General features: G+C 38.6%; 1 protein-coding gene across 4 annotated transcripts in view; it reads right to left on the bottom strand.

The window, feature by feature from the left end:
• The window catches only part of STK39 (serine/threonine kinase 39), an 86,985-nt gene that overhangs the window by 52,171 nt on the left and 13,056 nt on the right, over positions 1-21,758 (bottom strand). For 3 of the 4 annotated variants that reach the window (XM_033064414.2, XM_033064413.2, XM_033064411.2), the window contains exons 2-9: positions 15,226-15,338; positions 10,251-10,359; positions 8,817-8,958; positions 6,654-6,709; positions 4,927-5,036; positions 4,727-4,828; positions 4,395-4,528; positions 68-116 (exon numbers count right to left, since the gene is read on the bottom strand). In XM_033064414.2, the coding sequence (XP_032920305.1) occupies positions 68-116; positions 4,395-4,528; positions 4,727-4,828; positions 4,927-5,036; positions 6,654-6,709; positions 8,817-8,958; positions 10,251-10,359; positions 15,226-15,338 (815 nt within the window). Of the gene's footprint in view, positions 1-67; positions 117-4,394; positions 4,529-4,726; positions 4,829-4,926; positions 5,037-6,653; positions 6,710-8,816; positions 8,959-10,250; positions 10,360-14,282; positions 14,404-15,225; positions 15,339-21,758 lie in introns of those variants that run through there. The other variant, XM_033064415.1, reaches the window with a different exon arrangement.

Here is a 21,758-nt window from a genome sequence, read left to right as displayed (position 1 = left end):
GGAAAGAAGAAATTTCACATAGATTTTAAGGCAGAGCAAAATTTACTCGTAGGGTTAAACGTTTTACCTTGGCTTTCTGGAAAAATTTGCATTTTAAAAGTTCTGCTGCTGTGGGCCTGAAAGATCAATAATAAATTAGAACAGAAAACAAAGACCCCTCTCAGTGAATACAGTACAAGACGTTAGTTAAATGGTACGTCTCTAATACTTCTGAATTAGTACTGTATGAATGGGGAATGAATGATAATAGCTACTGAATTAATTCACACAAACTCACTTACCACACATGAAAAAAATTAAGCCTCTCTATGGCAAAAATACCAAAAAAGAGAGAAAAAAAATCAGTCTCTTAAGATGCCAATTTTCCCCCATTTTTGTTCAACACAAATGCATTTAACCTTTTAAAAAACCATATAAGACAAACAAAAAAACTCACAAAAAAGGCAGGTATTTCTTTCTTCCCCAAATGACTCTATGAATACAATTGAAACTTTGCTCCACAGCAATAAAAGCATAATTACATTTTCCATACAGCAGCATCAGTACCTCCTATTGGCATTCTTTTACCTTATTGATGCCAGCAGATATTCTCAAGAAACCATACTGACACTATTAAATTGATGCATAAACCAAAGGGAGTCATCGAGATCATCTTCCATTCAAACAGATAAAAACAAATCAAAACAACAGCCGTAAGGTACAAACTGACACACTTCATTTTTGCTTGAAGTTCTGTTTAAGTCTGTTTCAACATTTTTAAGAGATAACCACAATCTCACAGCTACCAAAGTGATTCCAACAGGAGGTTTTGTCTCCCTAGCTTCAGAAATCCAAAAAGCTACTTATCTAGCCAAAGCCAGACTCTGGTACTGAAGCAAACTCTGGAGAGAAAGCAAAGCATCTCTTGGGATGAGATAAAATCCTCCATCATTTCTGTTAGGAGCCTATACCACCATCCAGGACTACTTTTGACACAGTTAAATTCAGGGAAATCAAAATCTTCCAGACTCATAATTTCTAAATAAACAGAAACAACATCTGCTCCAGTTTTCCCTTTGAATTCCAGCAAGAGATTGAATATAGAACAAACTAGGTAAAACAGCGAGAAAACATGCATTTGGAAAATCTCAGTCTCAAGAAACCCCAGAAGTCTGACTTAGTTTATTTCTTTGAGAACAGATCTGTAAAGTGAGTGAAAGAGGAGTAGTAAATAGTCTGTATGTATATATCAGTTCACATCTGCAAGGATTAATGGAACAACTCTTTATATTAACGAAAAGAATTCAATTTAGACACAGACAGTAGGTTCCATAGAGTACGTATTTTTCTTCACCTCCAAAGCACCAAACTCTACAATAAAGGAGTTATGATCAGTGGTCCTGTGGAGACCACCAGATTCAGTAGTACAGTAATTTCACGAATACAAGCCACACCAATTTGACCAAAATTTTGGTGGAAACCCGGAAGTGCGGCTAATATTCCGGGGCGGCTAATACATTAACAAAATTCTAAAAGCTGCCAACACGGAAGTGAGAGCCCGCGGCAGCCCCAAGCCAAGCTGGAGCCCGGCCGGCCCTGGCAGAGGTGGGAAAGCCTGGCAGAGGCGGGGCCAGCAGTGTGGGGGGCAGGCGGCAGAGCCTGAGCCAGCAGGGCGGGGCAGGGAGGGCGGCAGAGCCTGAGCCAGCAGGGCGGGGGAGCCCGGGAGAACTGGGGCTAGCAGTGCAGGGGAGCATGGCAGAAGCAGGAAGGCCGGCGGGTGGGGCTGCCTGGCAGCGGGGGAAGCCCAGCAGAATCGGGGCCAGCAGCGTGGGAGAGCCCAGCGGTGCGGGGGCCTGCAGTGCCGGTCAGGGCGAGGAAACGCGGCGGCGGTGCAGACGGGAGGGGGCGGCCGGCGAGCCTGGTGGCGGCGGCGGCAGCCCTGCCGGCGGGGCGAGCGAACGCGGCGCGAGCGAACGCGGCGCGAGCGAACGCGGCGCGGCGCAGGGCGAGCGAGGCGCGGCGCAGGGCGAGTGGACGCGGCGCGGGGTGAGCGGCGAGCCCGGCGGCGGCGGCAGCCCTGCCAGCCGGGCGAGCGAACGCGGCAGCGGGGCGGTGCTGACGGGAGAGGGGGGCCAGCGAGCCCGGCGGCGGCGGCAGCACCACCCGGCCAGCCCCGCCGAGCCGTGGCGCTGAGCTGGGCCACCCGGCCCCGTCGGCAACCATGAGCGGGCCGAGCCTGCCTGGCCCCACCCTGAGCCAGTAAAGCCCGCTATGCCGCGATCCTGTTACTAATTGGCCAATTTGTGAAAGCTGCGCACGGATTCTCGCGACGAACGAAAGTGCGGCTAATATTCGGGATGCGGCTTATCTATTGACAAAGACAGCAACATTGTCGAGGCACCGGGGGTGCGGCTTATAATCCGTGCGGCTTGTATTCGTGAAACTACTGTAATTCATACATGTATTTTGGATGAGCAAACAGGAAGGGAAAACTATTTAAAAGAAAAATCAGCTTCTGTGCCAAAGTTTTTAAGTCCTCCAAGTACAGTACCATTGCATCTCATAACAGGGTTACGCACACTTATAAGCTACATTTTAGTAAAGTTTTATCCAAACTAGTGCTCTCCGTTCCGCTACCATTAATCATGCCAGGCACTTCTGAACTGGTCTGGACATGCTTTCTGGCCCTGCTTTTCCACGCAAGCTGTGGCAATAAATTGCAGCTGAGGACTGTCAGCAGCATCCTTGGCACTAGGGAGAGAGAAGCACCCACAGAGATCCCCAAAAGAAAAACATCATAGTCTGAGACAACAGCAGTGCAATACCACTCCTAGAACTTGCCACCAAGAGCAAAGACTTCTCCCACAACTGACATGAAGGCTATTGGAGGGATCTCCATGCAAAGTTACATCCTGGATTGTAAGAAATATAAAAAACAGTGATGACCCTCCAGAATAAAAACAATTGCCCTATACCTGTTTCTATCTGAACAACTGTTTTTTGCTCTAATTGTTCCATGAAGGTAGTGCATGTGTTTTAATAAATGAATAAATTTAAGTAAGCACCTTAAACACCAATGTTTCAACACCAACGCCTTTACTACATGTACGGTAACTCAGCATTATGTATTCAAGGAGACAAGGAAAACTCATTTTATTTACTTTCTCATTACTTCACACCACTTTAATCCTGCCCTGAAACTTTCTAGATACAGGAAACTAAAAGAAGATCGATTATCAAGACCTCAATTATCCACTATTATTATTATTCCTATCTGTAAGCAGCCAAACTGCAGCACTAAACCTAAAGCATCAGGACTTGCTGCTAAGACCAACAAGGGAAAGGGGTTCAGGAATCTGAAAGCAATACACAAATGATCTTTGAGTGAAACAAAATTTTTCAAGTTTTTCAAGAATAAAGACGTAGCCACAATCTTTTTTCTTAATTATACTTGTTCTCTTGTATTCCTGCTGGCACCTTTTCAATTTGTCTCCCTACAACCATATCCTGGAATTAGGCTAACATTACATCAGGAAGTACACATTATAAATGACACATACAATCAGGATTGCACTCTCAGAACAATCTTTCCCCAAAAATAGCAGCTCTGAAACTTGAGAAAACAGTAATATACTAAATATCTTAGGAAATAATGCTAATTAGAATGTGCTTCCTACAATTTTTCAGAAAAAAAGCCTGCAAAAATGGGTCTGCATAAAAATTAATAAATAAACTAATCATTCAGCCAACTTGGGACCTCAACAATGGTTTTGGAATAGATGTTTAACACTTTCATCACCTTGGCTATTTTAAAAAAATAGCAAGAAAGAACAAACAGCAAAGACACCGTGACATGCAACTCCCTACATAAACATGAGGAAAATTCAACAAACTTGGAGCCCCTAACTTTACACTGAAAAAAAAAAACATATCTTAGTTAGTAATTTTCTCTGGAAATATCCCAGGTTAAAAAAACCCTAAGTTTATGCCACAAAATGAGAAAAATCTACATAAAATTATTTCTTTCAATTTCTTTTAAAGGCCAAGAGAATGATCTATTTGCTTAACAACTGTTCTGCTGTTCAATCTGAATAGTCCTGTTAGACTTGTGCACAGTATCAAGATTTATATCTTGCTTCAGATGAGAAATTAAGATGTAGAGGAAGGACTTTTGTTTGATTGGCATTTAATTCAATACTGTGTGTAAGTATAAATACATTAGATTAACAATCAGAAGAAGTAACCTTAAGGAACAGTAAAAAGGCAATTTCTTCTCCCCAGATGGAGGTAACTGAAGGCTGCTATTTACAGAATTCATACTATATACTTATTTAAAGATTATGTCACTGTATTTTAAAGTAGTCTATATATTTTCAAAAAAACCCATTCTATTTTACATGGCAATAGTGACCTACCTTTTGGAAGGATCTTTTTGAAGGCATAATGAGATTAGCTTTCTAAAGGATTTGCCATACTTTTTCATCATCTCCTTGTCCTCTACACCTGTCTCTAAAGTGGGAGGGTCATTTTGTAGCGTTAACATTAACACCTAAAATAAACCCAAAAATGAGGTGTCATAAGCAAAACCAATTTGAAACGTACAAATTAAAAGAAAAACTACTCCATAGAATACTAGAATACATCTGTTTAGATACTCTGAGTTGCTATTGAAAATGAAGTAGCACTAACTATCTAGCAGCATTAATAATACAGCTAACAGCATTAACAATTACAAAGTGATTGTTACTTTCATAGGAGGGTATTTGTGATAAGGTGCTGCTCCTGTTGCTAACTCAATGGCTGTTATCCCAAAACTCCACATATCGGCCTTGAAGTCATAACCTCGCACCTGAAACAGAACCAGAAGGGAAAACCAAGGTGGTAATGTCTCAAGTTCCAAAATTGAAAGACAAAAGGTTTTAAAATTTTGATTAGCATTAGAAATACCTGCTCCATTACTTCAGGGGCCATCCAACAGGGAGTACCAACAAATGTTTTCCTTACTTTGTTACGAGTAACATCACCTCCAGTCGCTAAAAATGCACTAACACCAAAATCTGTGAAAGAGGAGAAAAGCTGAAATCTGTTAAACTATCAATAACAAAGTGAAAGTTTCACATTTTAGAAATAAAGTCAGTTCCCAAAGGTATGTTTATCAAAACTCTACATTGCAGAGCTGATCTTTGCTCCATAACACACTGTTCTTGAAATGCTATGGAATAGAAGGTATAGTTTTATCAGGGAAATCCACACTAAAACATCCTCAAGTTTAACCTCCCAGTATGTGTCTTCCTGAAAAAAGTTACAAAGGACTCCAGTACATCTGTCACTTAGGGTTTTCAAATATGCACTTTGCGTCAAGGTTTGCATCTGCTATTGCTCAAAGGCAAGGAGTTTCTTCTGCATAGCAACTAAATATGAATGTGTTTTGAACAAGAGAGAACACTATATGTAATTTAAATTCTCATGGGAATTTGACAAACCAAAGACAATCAGAAAAGTTATCACTATCATGTAGACCAGGACATGAATAGCTTTTTTCAAATTCTAAAATAGAAGAAGGAAAAGAAAAAAAAGGCTCAGCATTCTGTTAACCCATTATCAGTGACAACTCTATGGGAGAGGTAGAAATGTAAGTGGAAGAAAGAGCAGAATGCTTACAGAAATACTGTGAATTTTGAATGGAGTTATATGAAGAGTATTTTCAACTGCTTACAATCCATTTATACTGAAATAGAGTAGTTCACTATAGACTTCAATTTATTCCCTATTGCTTTCCTATTACTATAATCTGATTTTAAGGCTGAAAAGAAAACACTTCCAGTAATGACAGAAAAGGTAGTTTTATCATTATTTGACACTGGCATATTAAAGCCCTTAAAATACAGGTTTACATGGTACTTTGAAAGCATCATTTGTATAAAAATCACAACTTCTCTCTCTAGCCATTTTTATTACTGAGGGCTCTCAGTGCTCTGTCACCCACTATAGACCATGGAAGGCCTGGCAGTGTGCTGAGGGAAGGGGCAGGTATCACCACCTGCTCCCATTGCTTTCCAGATAATCAGCTGCCAGCCTGAGAGATGAGATATGAGCATTGCTCTTATGAGACCAAATAATTTAATTCTTATAGACTATAGCCCAAGAACCACATCAATGCACTCACAGGACATTTAAGATGCTGAACAGTATCCAACAGATACCACTGCCAGACAACAGCAGATATGCCAAAAATAATTCTCAATGAGATATATCTCATGCACCCCAGTGACTAGTAAACTTATACTCAAAGTCCTTATGAAGGACAAGCCACACAGACTGTTGGATCCCCAAGAATTACTACAACTACTTGCAAAAAACAATGAATTTAGCAGAAATATCAGTTTCTACCATTTACAAGCTGTTGAAAGTGCATGGGTGAATCAAATGGAAACATTAAGAGGACATTAGAAAGCTTTCTTATATATTTGATGGGACACAGAGAAATACTGAATAATGTCTGAGTCAAGGGTCATTAACCAAGAATCCTGAAATTGGTAACTTGTGGTTACAGCACCTCAAAAAGAATAGTTAAAAGCCAACAGAAAAACTTTTCCCTTTGGTATCAGTTGCCCTTGATCCAGCTACAATTACCTTTTTCTTTTATTTATCCATTACTCTACCACCACCATTACCTGCTATTTGTACAGAGCCATCCTCACCCAGAAGAATGTTGCCAGCCTTCAAATCTCTGGAATGTACAAACGGGGGTTAGCATGAAAGCACATACTGCATATTTTATGCAAACAAATAAATATTGCATATTGAATAGTTTCACAAGACAGCGTTTTTAAATTTAAACCAAAAAAAGGAAGCGGATGTGTAAAATGTAACTGAATAACATTAAAACAGAGTGCAGAACTCCAACTCTAACAAATTTTCACATATAAAAATACCAGAACTCAGCTCTAGCATAAATGAGCAGAATCCAGGGATAGATTTTAAGAGACAGATATTTAGGTTCAAAGTCTGGTTTACCACCTTTTATAAATATAATCTCACAAACTGAAAGAATTAAAGCTTTTTCACACCCAACTGCACCACTAATGAAAAACAAAAGTTGAAAAAAAACTCTCTTCTTCAATCTCTTTAGAGAAGAGACATATCTTCAAAAGAGGTAAATGTACTGTACATTTCTATCCAATTAAACTATTAAAGCTCGGGAAGAGCAGACATTTTGCTATCAGGTACAGCGGTAAAAAGATACTCGGCATTGAATACATTCAAAATTTAGTATGTGTTTAAGAGTTATAAATATTCATTTAACACACTATTTACATGTGATGTTCAGAAGAAAACTTCATGGTCGTTTTGGTTTGGTTTGTTTCTTTCTTTTGTTTCATAGAAAGATGCACTCCATTCTTAATGCACAGTTTAAAACTGTCATACAGAATCTATCATAACAATTGAGACTTGAGAAAATTAACCTTTCCAAGTTTTATTGAATTTATATTACTACTGAAAGGTAACATAACCTGTTTCCTCATATATACACACACATATATATACATATAAAAAAGAATTAATTGAAACAACAGAACAAGATCCCCAAATAATTTTGAGAACATCTCTAAGTAACAAATGGCCCCCAACACAGTATTCCCTGAACTATACCACAACATTCACCTAAAATGTGAAGGCACGGTGTTTTAACTTCAAAAGTACTTCTGCACAGTTTAAAAAAGGAGAAATCTCAGATGTATCATATAGATCTCTCTTTTTATCTTAAGGCACTTTAAGAAAAGACATGGGGAATTCACAAATCCGACCTCAAAGAGTCTTGTTATCCTTGAAAGCTCATGAATGTGCCCTTCACAACAATATCAGCTTAAAAGAATACTGAATTAAGGTCTGAGGAAGATCTTTGGCATTCCAGACCAGAAGTCAAGATAGTATTTATTTCTCCGTTAATCTCAATTTACTCTCTGCAAAAGGAGGAAATAGCTCTTGATTTACATCAGAGACCGTTAATTTATGAGACGTAAGACACACTACACATAAAGAACAATTACTGTGCTACATCAGTACCACCTCCATTCTCAGAGTCCTGTCTGCAGCAAACAAGGTTTTTGGGTAAAAGATTCCCTTATCATAGGCTACTGCTTGAAACAGAGAAATTACTGCAGACATCTTCCTTAAAAGAAAAATTCACCTCAATAAAATTAATAGGAAGGTTAGAACACACTTGCAACAATCTGGGTTCCTGCAGCAATATGTATATACAATCTCAGAGGATCTGCACAATTTACATGGAGGAGAGAATATACAGAACACAACAATCATTAGATGCATATACAATAGGATGCAGTTCCACAGTGCCAATCCTAGCTTCATATGTGGTCATAAAAGAAAGTCTGCAGAGTTGTAATAGATATTTACTGATTACCATGAAAAAAGTAATTTCATATTTTTACAGGAGTCTGAGCACCAAGATTACAGATTTACTCAGCAACACAGTAACCAAGTCAGAAAACATATACCATAAACTAGAATCAGATTAGGTATCTGGAGCACTAGCAGGCACAGGGCTATGGACCACAGTTCTGGCAGGCTTATCACAGCACAAGCCTATCCAAACTAGAAGAGAGAGACAGGATAAAGACCCAGGGAAATACTAAATATTACTGACAAACTGCAACCAAGATTACAGTATCTGCCCTATCACTTGATAATTACCGACCACATTTACAGAAGTGAAAGAGGCAATATAACTTTCTTAGCCAAGCCACTGCAGCTGACCAGAATCAACAAGCTACAGTCAATTTCGAAAGTGTTTTTCACTATGTATATGCTCCTACCTGTGAATTTGCCCATTCCTGTGCAGATAGTCTAAGCCCTCCAAAACTTCTTTAAGAATTGTTGCTATTATGGGTTCTTCAAGCACACCATTTTTGTGCTCTCCTCTGTTGACAATATACTTTATTATATCAAGCATTGAACCTGTATTACAGATCCAGGAGAGAAAAAAAAACATAACCAAAGCATTATTATATCAGATTCTTTAGAAAGCTGTATTTCTTCACTCTTTCTATGCTACTGAAATTTAAATCTTTGCTTCTATGTGTAAATGCTTCGCGTAAGTAGCTCTCACAATAAAGCACACCACTAACCCATTCAAATGGAATAAAGGGCACTGCAATACCGGAACACTTAATGATCCATTAGAAAGATCTGCTAACAGCTTGCAAAGCAACCACTAATTAAAAATTCTGAAGTGCCCCATATTTAAACAGATATGTACTGCAAAGGTCATGGTTTATTATCCAGTTTAGATTATGGTTCATGTGTTCACTATGTAAACGTGCAGCTGCAAGATTGGAAGGAGACAAATGCAAACAAATTACATTTCCAGTGACACACAGTTTGACATTGAACTTCAGTATACACTTCAAGGCATTTAATGGCAACATTTTGTTTTTATGCAAGCACTATTCGACAGCTCACAGTAAACTCCTGTCATGAATCACTGGTTTCTCTCATGCTCTATGCTCGCTTTCGCTTGAACTGACCAATTCAACCAAATGTGACACAACAAGTGTTATGAGCACTTCCCATCCTTGTTTCCCAGCATCACGGTGAAGGAGCTTGCTGCCATCAAGACTAATCTTGAACAACATCGTGTAACAACCAGAACCCTCACATCTTATTCTGGGGCATCTCTTTTCTAAAGTACAGGTACATTAAGTTCAGCCCCCTGTTTCCTCCTCCAGAACTAAATCAAAATTTTATACCAGTAACTATCATTAAAAAAATGCAATGTGTTTGGTTAGCTTAAGCAATAAAAAGGTTGCAATATGTGTAATACTTGGCCTAGGATAGATCTTGCTTGAATAAGGAATGAGTAATACTCATGAAATCAGAAATGTATGCATTTTTATAAAAATACAGAGAATTCTAGAGAAACTCCATGAAAGACCACACTGACAGAATTGACTTAATTCTAATCAGTTCTCCCTACATAGCCAGAACTTTGATAAATTGGTTCAGAATGGAAATTAATTTCTGCTTATATAACTACTGTATTTCAGTAATTCTTAGCCGGTCCTATGAATACAGATATACAAACTTTGTAAGCTTGCACAAACCTCCTTAACATGCCTGCATCTCGAGATTCATCCTATGTAGTGCCTACCCCTTTCTCATTGGTTTAGATCAATGAACTCCAAAGTGGTACATTAGGAAAAAAATCCTACAGTTGCCTTGCAGCTAAACAAGTAAAACCAGTAACTTACCCCCACTTAATAGCTTCATAACCAGCCAAAGTTCATCCTTCACCACAAAAGATGTGTAATAGGTCACCACATTAGGGTGATTGCACTGACTCATTGCTTGAATTTCTTTCTGTAAGAAATACAAAGCCCAACACAACAGAGCCAGCTATCAGTTTTGCTAATATAAAGTTTAATTTCCAAAGTGAAATACTGTAACAGAACTAAAGTATGTACAGAGTATGCATCAAGGCATTAAACATTTCAATTTACCTAAAGATCTGCATGCAAGAAAAAACATTATTGCTAAGAATATGAGAGAAGTTTGGCCAGGAGATACAGGCATAGCTACATCACTTTTCTTCTGAGAACAGCAAAGAAATTACTATTAAAGTCTCAAATTCACAGTAAACAATGAAGAATGAGTAGTCTCCAAGAGCTGAAGATGTGGGTACAGGCTGGACAACAAAATGCAAGGAAAGGTCCAAATCTACGGCATTTTCTGTTCAAAAGGGATATGAAGAGTAGAATGGGAACAAGTAGGAAAGGAAGAAGGAAGCCATTGAACTAAGGACATAGTACCACTGGCTCAGCTACTGTGGGATGGACAGGTAGACACCAGTCAAACAGAAATGGAGAAAAAGCAATATTACAGGCCAAAAATCATAGGAAACAATTGACTAGAGAAACACACAGTCATCAACAGATGCACAACGTGGCACTACCAAGTAACAGCATCTATGACACGCCACAGCTGTACACATTAAGAATGACTGTCTTGTATCTGTAAATTCAAGCAGAGTTTTTTCTATTCACTCCTTCACATAATTGTTCTGTAACACCTTTCTGGTCGCTCTCATTCTCTGCCAATCCTTTACATAGGAGCATGAGGCCTCTTCTGTACCAGAGTGTTTGGCCTCACGCCAACTTAAGCTCCTTGAACCCTACTTCTCCCTCTCCAGCCACCGAGTCCCGATCCATCCATGGTGCTAGAGGACATGCCCCTGGAGGGTAAGCCAGTCCAGAAGCCAATCCAGCTAAAAGAACTCCTCCTCTCCTCTGTCCCTGAAAAGCAACTGGTCTGAGTTGGACTGTGTTTCTCTCTGACTCAACTGCAGTTGTGCAAGTTAGGCACTACACAGGTACCACTTAGGTTGATTTAAAACTGCCACAAATGCCATTTTCAACTTTAAACTTAATTTTAGCAATTGTTTGAAAGAGGCTATTAGTTATTTGCAATGCAGTCAAAATCACAGCTGCTTTAAAATAAAAAGTTAATTATATGTATTAATGACTGGGATTTAATGTCCTGGTGCCTGTAGGTGACTTTTAAAGTCAGGTTGTAGTTTGACACACATTTCACAGCTTATTCTGCTGTCCCAAGTCCTCCTCCTTAGAACACTTCTGAACCCTGAATCACAGAAAGAAGAATGCCTGGATAATGAATCAATGAACCTGAATAATAAGAGCAATTTGCAAAACAGCTCCCTGTCATTCCCCAGAAGACAGGAGGTGGAAGACAGAAGACAGACATGTGGAGCACATTTCCCTCTTCCAGAAGACATGTCATCTTAAACACAAGTCAAATTATTATCTAAGGTTCTTAATTCAGCTACCCATTCCAAACCTTAACTGTAACTTTCCCACTTCTGTTTGCTATTTCATTTCTTAAACTGTTTTATTATATTTCTAATGCTGGTAATATAACTGGTGACTCAAAAAGTTCAGCTGACACTGTTGGGCAAAAATGCACCTCATCTATTTGTCTCAGGCATTAATAATGCAGAAATGTAACTAATTGACTGAGATAAGCTTCACTATCTTTAACTGAAAAGTGCCTTGAATATTTTACCTCCCTCCACCAACATGGGCAACAATTGAGCTATCACAGTAACCATTGCCAAAGGCACCTTGTGTCTCAGATTTCATGACTTTTTTTTCAGTCTTTGCAAAACAAAAATAAACAAACAGAAAGCACCTCATGAGAGATAAGGGATGAAATTTTAGTCAGGAAAGAATTAATTTCAGACTTGCAGTTCTAGAAAACTCCTATCACAAACAGAATAGTAAGTCTCCACAGACTTCATCTGTTTGGCTGTGGCCCACAATATGCACAGGTGAGAGAGAAAACATTCACTTCAAATACACTGCCAGGAAAACTGCTTGCAGCAGAACATCCAGGGTAACACACTGGAGCCTTCTCCACATTTATGTCACCTTAGACATTCAACAGCAGCAAAGAAGTAACAGCAATTTAAGTCTCTCCCTCATCCCTCTCTTCGCTTTGCACTAGCAGAGGCATTTGTGCTGCACCAGGCAATATGCCCAGGTTAAAAGCTAACCTCTTTCAGCCAGGTTATTCCTGATCCAGTTTCACAGAGCAGCTGCATTAAAATGTCTTTCAGCCTAAGGGCAGGTGGGTGACACAGTTAATAAGCAACTGGGAGAGCTCCTTCCGCAGCTCCTCGCTGAGCAGCCGCAGCGCGCAGGCCGGGCCCGGCGCTGGCACCAGGGCAGCGGCCCCTCCAGAGACCCGCCTGCGGGGAACCCTCACAGAAACGCCAACAGCCTAAAAACCTCATCTGCCCCATCACACAGCCATCCTGCAGAACACTCCGTTAGCTTGCACCCTTGAGGTTCTGATTGTTTTAAAAAACTGGAGGCAAAGGAATGGGGAAGATAGCCAGTGAGGACAGCAGTAAGGACGGACGTTTCCCTTGGCTTAGGGGGTTAAGTTACACTTAGGTTACAATAGTGAGAACACAGGACATTGCAGGAAACAGAGTATCGAATTTCAGGAGTTTGGCAGTTTGTGTAACCTCAGTAATATTTAAACTCCCTCCCACACTGCCTTTCTATTTTAATTGACAATGGCCCAAATCCTAGGTCTGCTCACATGGCCACCAGGCTTGATGCATTTCCACTTCTCTGAAGGCCACACAGCTGAGAGCTTGTGAAGGGTGCCTGTGCACAGCATTCATTAGCACTCTGCACTAGCATTTTAACAAACAGCGTGTTCAGGGAGCTCTACAACATCCCTGTGCCAATAAAAATTGTTTCATCAGAAAAATAAGTGACTAAAAACTGATTAGACTCAAAATTCTTAAACTCAGATTCTGCCACAAATGCAAGAACATTCTCAGTACTATCAACTTGAAATGAAAATATTAGTACAGTTAGAACAATAGTTTTGAAGGTCAATTACGCAGTTTTCCAGAAAAAGTCTATTTTTGAAACAAAATTTTTAAGTTTCTCTAATAGAACTGAGTCATAAGTATACTGAACCTCACAGAAGAAAGTTAAATACGTATGTGTACGTGCTTCTTTAACTCTCCTAACCAGGAAAACCAGAATTCATGTTCAGATCAAAACAGATCTAGAAATAAAAGAAACAAAAAATCTGAGCACAGAAAGGCAGAAATTGACTTATGTTATAAAACAAAAAAGATGGTATGGACAGTTGTCTTCGTACCAAAAGAAAGCAATATAGGACCAAAACTTCAAGACCTACTGCCTCATTTGACAGACAGTGGAGACATGTCAACAGTAAAGACACTGAAGCATTTGGCAAGGTAACTTTTTACAAGCTCACAACTAACTGCAATAATTTCTCCAGACCACAAGAATTTCTGTAGTAGATTTCTGGCCGTTTTGTCTGGTTTTGCTTGTTTGTAACATTTTAATTCTTAATTCCCAGTATTAGTTCAAAATCTAACCAAAAAGATCCAATTCTGACCATTTTATCTTACAATTATTAGTATTTATCTTTTTATAGAAATGTTCTTTGGGGACTGTAGCTGTTAATACATCATGCACAGCATCTCACCTTGGGCTTAAAGACAGTTCAGAATTTATCTTTTGAGTTTTCAGTTGACAGAATTCTCACTACCTCAGAAGTAACTTCCACTATCACAATCCTGGTAAAAAGCACAACAATGTTGCATACAAGCAGTCACATAAACTGAAGGTGAATGCCATCAATCACCAGGGGAAGAGCATTTTGGGTCCTCCACTGTAAAAAAGCCATTTTATCTGAAGAAACTGGATGGACCATACCCTCTGTATCAAATTCAAGATATCTTTTGCACTGGCAATTCCCTGCTGAGGAGATCATTTCCTTCAGAGGCAGGAATTTCTGCATTAGAAAAAGCCCACAGTCTCTAGGCTGTAGTATAACCTGTGGAACAGAAGAGAGTGTTCTCACTTTTAGAATGGTTTTGTGTCCTTCAAATCTTGTTATGCTGCCTATATATAAACACACATTAGTCTTATAAGCACCTATCTAGGAGCATTAGAAAGCAACAGGTTTTGGGTTTCAATAGTTCTTTGTGACTTTGTCTAGATTGTCATAACCAGTGCAGAGGAAAAACTCTTGCAGTTCCTTTACAAATGGCTTCTTACAGGTCCCTTCCTTCTCTCATCAGTGGCCTAAATAAATAATATTCTTCAAATAATATTCTTCAAACACTCCTGTTATGGCCTATCCAATAAATGTGTGTTACTAGCTTTAACAAGAGTTTCCTTGTGTAGATGGCAGTGCAGCCATTCCTTCTTTTCTCCTAAACAGTTATCATTACAAAATGATCCCACATGTTTTGGTACTTTAGACATTTTAAGCAGACCTACTAAATTTTTTCTTCATATTCTTAATCAGTGTTTAAACAAAGGAAAACGTATCTTTCCTCAGTACTAAAAAAAGACAGACAAGACAGTAATCTCTCAAAAACTGAGCTTCCAGAAAACAAGAATTCAGCGTCTTCCCACAGTTATCCCAGGCTGATTATCACAAGATTCAAGTTTGCATATCTCATTTTCATGACATGAGAAAATATACATTAAAAAATTATATCTTTAGGGAATGGTGTAAATCTTTCAGATTATTTTCAAATCCCTCTCTCACATCCTGCATAAAATTCTACCCTCATTCTTGGCCCAAGCCAAAAACAGTCAAAACATAAGGTAAGTCTGCATGTAACGTAGTGCCCCCTTATTTACTTACAAGTAATTCATCCATACTGGTTTGGCATTTTTCTAAGTTGATCCTCTTTATTGCTACACGTTCTTGCCTGGGTTTGCAGAGCGCTGCCTGGACAACTGCCGTAGCACCGCTACCTGAAAAAGGGCAGAAAAGGAACATTCTTCAGGTGAGTTAAACCAGTGACCAGCATGAGAAACTCATTCTGAGAAAGAACTCCAAATCTGCTGTTTATCCCTTTTCAGTGCATTCCCCACACACATACCTTTCCATCAGCAAGACATGTTTCACACTTCTCAGATGGAAAAGAAAAACCTGGAAGTTTTTTTCCATATGCCACAAAAAATTCCAAAGTCAACAACTTAAAATTATGTGCTCATTTATCAAGACATAACCACCAACTCAATGCATTTCAATTTGAGAACCATTACACTTCTGTCTTTGGATACATCTGTTTTAATCAAGAACATGACCTGCTCGATTCATACATGGAGGGGCGGGTACTGTGTTTTATCAAATGTTATTTCTTTCTGTTCTTTTAGGTCAGTTCCTGTTTAACCAGGGCTTTTGTTCCCCTATCCAATGAACAGAAAAAAATAAGTAAACTGTACATGCCAAATCTTCTACAGTTCCACCACTGTTCCTGCTCATTCATCATGACTGCAGTAACACCCTACAAGGAGCACAATGATCCTTGTGAAGAGCATAGGAGGCACAAGTGCCACACCAACAGTGAGAAGATGCAGGTTACTGAATGGCCCAGCAGAGAAAGTCACTCATGTTTACTTGGCAGGCAAATCAGATATGATCACACAACCACGCTGACAAAGCCCAGAGGAATTGAACCAATGTGCAGGAAAGGAATAGAATAATTTTCTCTAGTATGCTTTATTTGTGAACCACAGGAGTGAAAGGTACTGATGTTTCTTTCATCAGGCACCCACTGGCATTGCCCCAGTCAGTACTGCCACACTAAATTAATGAAATTATTGCAAGTAATATTCAGAAGGAGTTTTGCTCAAGTTGCACATCTTGCTGCCACATCAAATATAGCAATGTGTGCTTCCTCAATTAATTACATTGTGCTCATCCATGCAGAAATCCAAAAGCTCCCAACAAGTTTCTACCTGTAACTCTAAATATTTCAATATAAATTATAGATTTCTGGTAAATTATTTGAGCAACATGTTATATAGCCCGCTTATAAACTATGTTCTATTTATTTGGCATGTCCTAGAAGAATACAGATTGTGAACAAAAAGCCTTTTGTTGTCAAGCTCCACAAACGTGGATTCAGTTACCAACCGACTTAAGAACAATTGAGAGCTTTTCCCTCTGCATATCTGAAAACAGCACCAACAATACCTCATGACTGAAAGTTATTGTACATGTTTTAATTGCTATTTGCTTAGCTATTTTCATGTATTGTTGGTTCACATGATGTTTTCACTCAAATCACAAAGCTTTTTAACTGTGTATGAATTTCGTGTCAAAACTCTGAGCTCATCTTTAAAAAAAAAAGCCTCTTTAAAAAAACCTCTCAACAGGACTAACTAGTCATGTTTCTGCAGGATGTGGTCACAGACAAATATTGACATGTCCTGTTCTGTCTGCTTACAGAACAAAGTCTTTAAAAATTCCAATAATGTAGGTAATAAAAGAATTAAAGAGATTTTTAAAATTAAATAAGACATCCCAAGGAAGAAACCACCAAGCCAGCACAATTCAACTAAGACTCATCTACATCACTTTAATGAATTCATCATTCAGTAGGCATCAAGACACAAATCCTCTCACTACTTTGACTACACAAATGTGCCAGGAGAAAGAGTATTTCTAGCTATTAAGTATATAGGAAAAAAGACCAATCTTTTCCTTACCTATTTTTCATCGATGCCAGTAGTTTTATCTACTTGTAGAAAACAACCAAGATCTTTGCTTTTAAAATAGAGTTGCATACAAAGGCCTCAAAAAAAGACAAAGAGAATAAGCACACAGAGAATTTATTTACCCAATGCCAGGATAAAATCTTGACTACTTCCTCAAGTTAAATGACAGCAAGTAACACTTCAAAACATTTTGGAAAAATTAAACTATAAAAAAAAGTATATTTTTCTGTGTTTTCTTCTCAGACAGAGATGACTTGCAATGGGATATTCTTTAGCACATTACTAAGATGTGCTGAAAATACAAAAAGACTTTTAGGTTTACAAAGAAACGAATATACCTAGTTTCTTCTTTCTCCTGCTTTTCTAATTCTCTACATAATACACTAGTTTGAGAGTAAAGTCAATTTGTTTCAGAATAAAGTCTTTAATCTCAGTTGGACCTACGTAGATATAAAAGGTGTTTGAAAAAGCAGTTTCACATACTGAAGTAGGAGCCAGACACTGAGTAGCTACATGCCTCCTTCCTCTTGAAGATGTTCCCCTCCACTCTCTGGCTCACAAGGTGAACAACCAGGGATAAAGAGAAAGAAAACCTGCAGCTTTCATATCTGGTCAGAAGACTTTTGTCCCACCTACTAAACAAGCAGAAGAGTGAAGTGTTCCAGAGGAGCAGCTATTAGACACCAGATTACCCAGATAAGTACTTCACTTGAGAGGTAACAGACTACAAAACTAATGCACTATACACAGTGAAACTAAATTGTCACAGTCAACAATTTAGCATTACAAGTTAGAATCACAGAAAATGATTGAATAGAATAGATTACAGTTAACTATTCCTTGTCAGAAGGTAGGGCTTCTTCAGACACATTGAGCCTTACAAGTCTTCCAAAACCCTCAAAGCAGAGAATACCAACTACACAATAACCAAAACATAGACTGGTTTAACACCCAGTCTCTGTTTAGGAAACTGATACAGTATAATGAAAGCTCAGATTGCATAAATCATGAAGCCTTTACATCCAGTTGTCTCCTGCAGAACAAAACGATTACCCACAGTCAGACTCAAAAAAAAAACCAAAACAAAACAAAACAAAACAGCTTTGTTAGAACAATGGGGTTTTTCCACTACTGGAAAAGTCATTCTGCTACAGACAAGTTCTCTTTGCCAATTTCAAAAGTTAGCAGTGAAATAATGCAATTTCAGACCACATCAAGATGCCTACTACTCCCATTTCACAACAGACAACAGGTCAGAGTTTCATCTTGTCCTGGTGTTTTTGCTACCATCCCCTGTAGCGCAAGCATGCCCTTACAGCCAACCTGTCCCTTCATGCTACACATCATGCACTCCCTACCATCCTGTTCTCAACGCTACATAGCCATTAAAATTGCTTTTAACTGTCTGGGTTCATACAACAGAAATCTTCTCAAGAGTCACTACATATGGCCACACTTCACCTCTTCCAAAAGGGTGTAACCTAAAAGCAGTTTTCTGCATTTTTCTTTGCACATACTTCACAGAGAGCATATAAAAACTCATCTGGGATTTAAGCTTACCTGAACAAGTTCCTTCAAGTCGTTCTAAACTTGACATAAAGGTATTTTTTCCTCTCTCCATTTTTTTAACATGAATTTAACCCTTGCAGAACCTGACTTAGCAAAGAGAAGAAGGATACTTGAAGAACTGTGATCAACAAATGGTATTAACATGTTAGTTTTAACTACTCTCCACTAGTCAAGTCTCAAAAAGACAAGACAGTGAGGTGAGATGGTTGGACCATATTACCAGCATATTGCATACGCCCACATCCTTCATACAAGGATGCGACACTGCATTAATTTCATTATTGATAAAGGTCTGATACTTTCCACTTGTCATGGAACACCTGTATTTGAAATAGATCACAAGCATTTCTTTTCTATTTTCTTCTTCTCCTTAAAAAAAAAAAAAAGACAGTAACTTCATTAGCCCTTAATGATTCAAGTCTCTCTCTTACTGGCTTCGTCTCTACAGTATTTCAGAACAAACCTCTTTTAAAGATTTCTTCAATTTCGGTCACTCTAACAAAAGAGATCCTCCCCAATACTACTAATTTCTGAAAAGGAGGATGAAACTTGTTGTTAATGGTAATTTTTCTTGTTGACTAGGCATCTGAAGGGTTAGAGAGCAGTTGCAATTGGAGAAGACTAAATATCTCAGAAACTATAAAGTCTTACATACCAACCTATACCAACTGCATTTTTATACACTTCTGCTTCCCCAACATATAGAAACCTCCTATTAAATGTAGCGATCGGTGGACACAAATTTCAAACCAGTCTCCAATCCAAGACTAAATTGTAACTATCTGTAAAAAGCCAGTAATAAACATAATAAAATCTACGACAAGGGATGAAGCAGCAATGGAAGTATTTCTATTTAATTTCCCATGACATCCTAGTTCTGAAGAAGAGTCCCCTAGGTAATTCTTAAATCTAACTCCAATACAGTGTAACTGCAGGATTTCTTTTGCATGGAGCAGAATGCATTTGTGCACAAAAATTGTGTAGAAATCTAGATTAGGTGTCTACTCATGAATACACGAGGAGTTTTTTGCATGTAACATGCAAAGCACCTGTACTTACACACAAGCTTGGAAAGCTGTGTTATATATGCTGTATGTTACATGCAATATTGTGTAGCATATGTCCAGCATTAGTAAATGTGGCATGAACCAATCAGCCCTTCAAAATATTCCATAGCAGCACTGGGCTGAACCAGTCTCTCCAATTTCAAAATAATTAATTCTGTTGGTGACAAAGCAATACTTTTGGTTAAGAAACTGAGAACAAAGAATGTTTCATTCCTTTCAGTTTTTAGATTTTTATCCCACAATACTTTAGACAACTTTCAGTATTACTCATTTTCTTTCATATTACTTCCACTGATTAAAGTAAGTTGTAAATCAGCTGATTAAAGCTCATTTGTATCTCCATATTGAACTCTACATCTTTCTGAAACTTAGCTTCTTGACAGAAAATGAGGTATTATTTCCCTTTACATCTTCACATAACAAATACTTGAATTCTTAAGAACAATAATCATGTAAATTAAATTTACTAATAATTCCTGACCATTTTGTGTTCTGAATTCATGTTGGGATCAATCTCTCTCCTTATAACTCACTTGGATACTATTTTGCTTAGCCTAGCAATTATGACATAATTCACTTAAATGCACTAAGTGTTACATGAAATTAATGTCCTTGCATAGAACTGCTACTTCTGCATTTTCAGCATTCGACAATTAATCTCCTTAAATCCTCAATGAATTTGTTATGAAGTTGGACATTTAAAAACATCGCTATTATGGTTACAGAACCACTGGGTTACTCAATTGTTGTGTTTATCTTTCTGTGGGAAATTAGCCTACCCAAAATCTGAGACCCAGCTTATCCCATACTACTTTTGAAATGCTCATTGCATTCACAATCCAGAAAAACCTCTCCAAATATGCTGTATAAATATTTCTGTGACTGTACTGAAGTCATAAATAGACTAAATGTTGATGTCAAAACGATTATGCTTTATAAGAAAGTTCTATGCAAGTGTTAAGACAACTCATGCTAAGGCTAAGGCAAAGCAAGCTTCAGCATTAACCAGATATCAGATTCTCCATAGAGAAGGAAAAAGGCAGGGGGATTCACAATCAGCAGTAAACCTTCATATGCATGAAAAACAGCCACAGGAGGGAATGACCTAGCTTTCCAAGCTATTCTCTTTATTTTCTCACTAAAATAGTAAAAGAATTCGTTATAATAGATGTTTTGCCTAGATAAATTACAGAAAATATTTTGAGGTTTGCTATGATACAGCTCCCTGTCAAATATGCAGAACAGAATAAATTTTTCTGTCAAAAGCATGTGAAAACAGAACTACTTTCCTGAACACAGAGGATTCTAGCATCAGAGTATAGCAAAGAAGCGTCAATCACAAACTAATTATTCAGGAAATAAGATAAATTGAAATCATACAAGAAAGTAGAGAAGCTCTACCAATGATCTGGAAAATACAAGTCTTACTTCTCTCCATCAGAGAGCTCAGACACACTATATTGCAGGATCTCTTCTGAAACATCTTTCTTATCTGAAGAATAATCACCTATCACCACCAGCCATGGTTAAAACAATTTTAAGAGTTCTACTCTCACTGATAAAGGTATTTAAGAAATCTGTGGCTAGAAAGTGAAAACAGATATATTTAGATTTGACATATGTTTATTTAATGGTGACTGTTTTCATCTTTAAAATGAAACACTAGCCTTAGTGATGGTGTTTTGCTTTCAGACACTTTCTTGTTAAGGGGACTTTGCCTATAACCATACAGAGCTCAGCACGTCAGCTTGATACAATGCCTCATCACACTAAGATTACAGTAATTTCACGACCATAAGGCGCACCGGACTATAAGGCGCACCCCCCGGGAGTCGGTAAATTTTGCAACTTTGCAGATCAGATAAGGCGCACCGGACTATAAGGCGCACTTTTTTTTTTTTTTTTTTTTTTTTAAGCGAGGCTCCGCCCCCAGCTCCCCCCGCGCGGTTGCTGGCCAAGGCCCCGCCCCAACCCGGCGGCCATTGGCCCCCGGGCCTGCCTGTATCCGCCATTCCGTGCGGCATCCCCGGGG

Source organism: Catharus ustulatus, chromosome 7 (assembly GCF_009819885.2).
Source record: "Catharus ustulatus isolate bCatUst1 chromosome 7, bCatUst1.pri.v2, whole genome shotgun sequence".
Taxonomy (NCBI): domain Eukaryota; kingdom Metazoa; phylum Chordata; class Aves; order Passeriformes; family Turdidae; genus Catharus; species Catharus ustulatus.
Note: the sequence above shows the minus strand (reverse complement) of the source record. Positions and strands in the feature narration are given on the sequence as shown.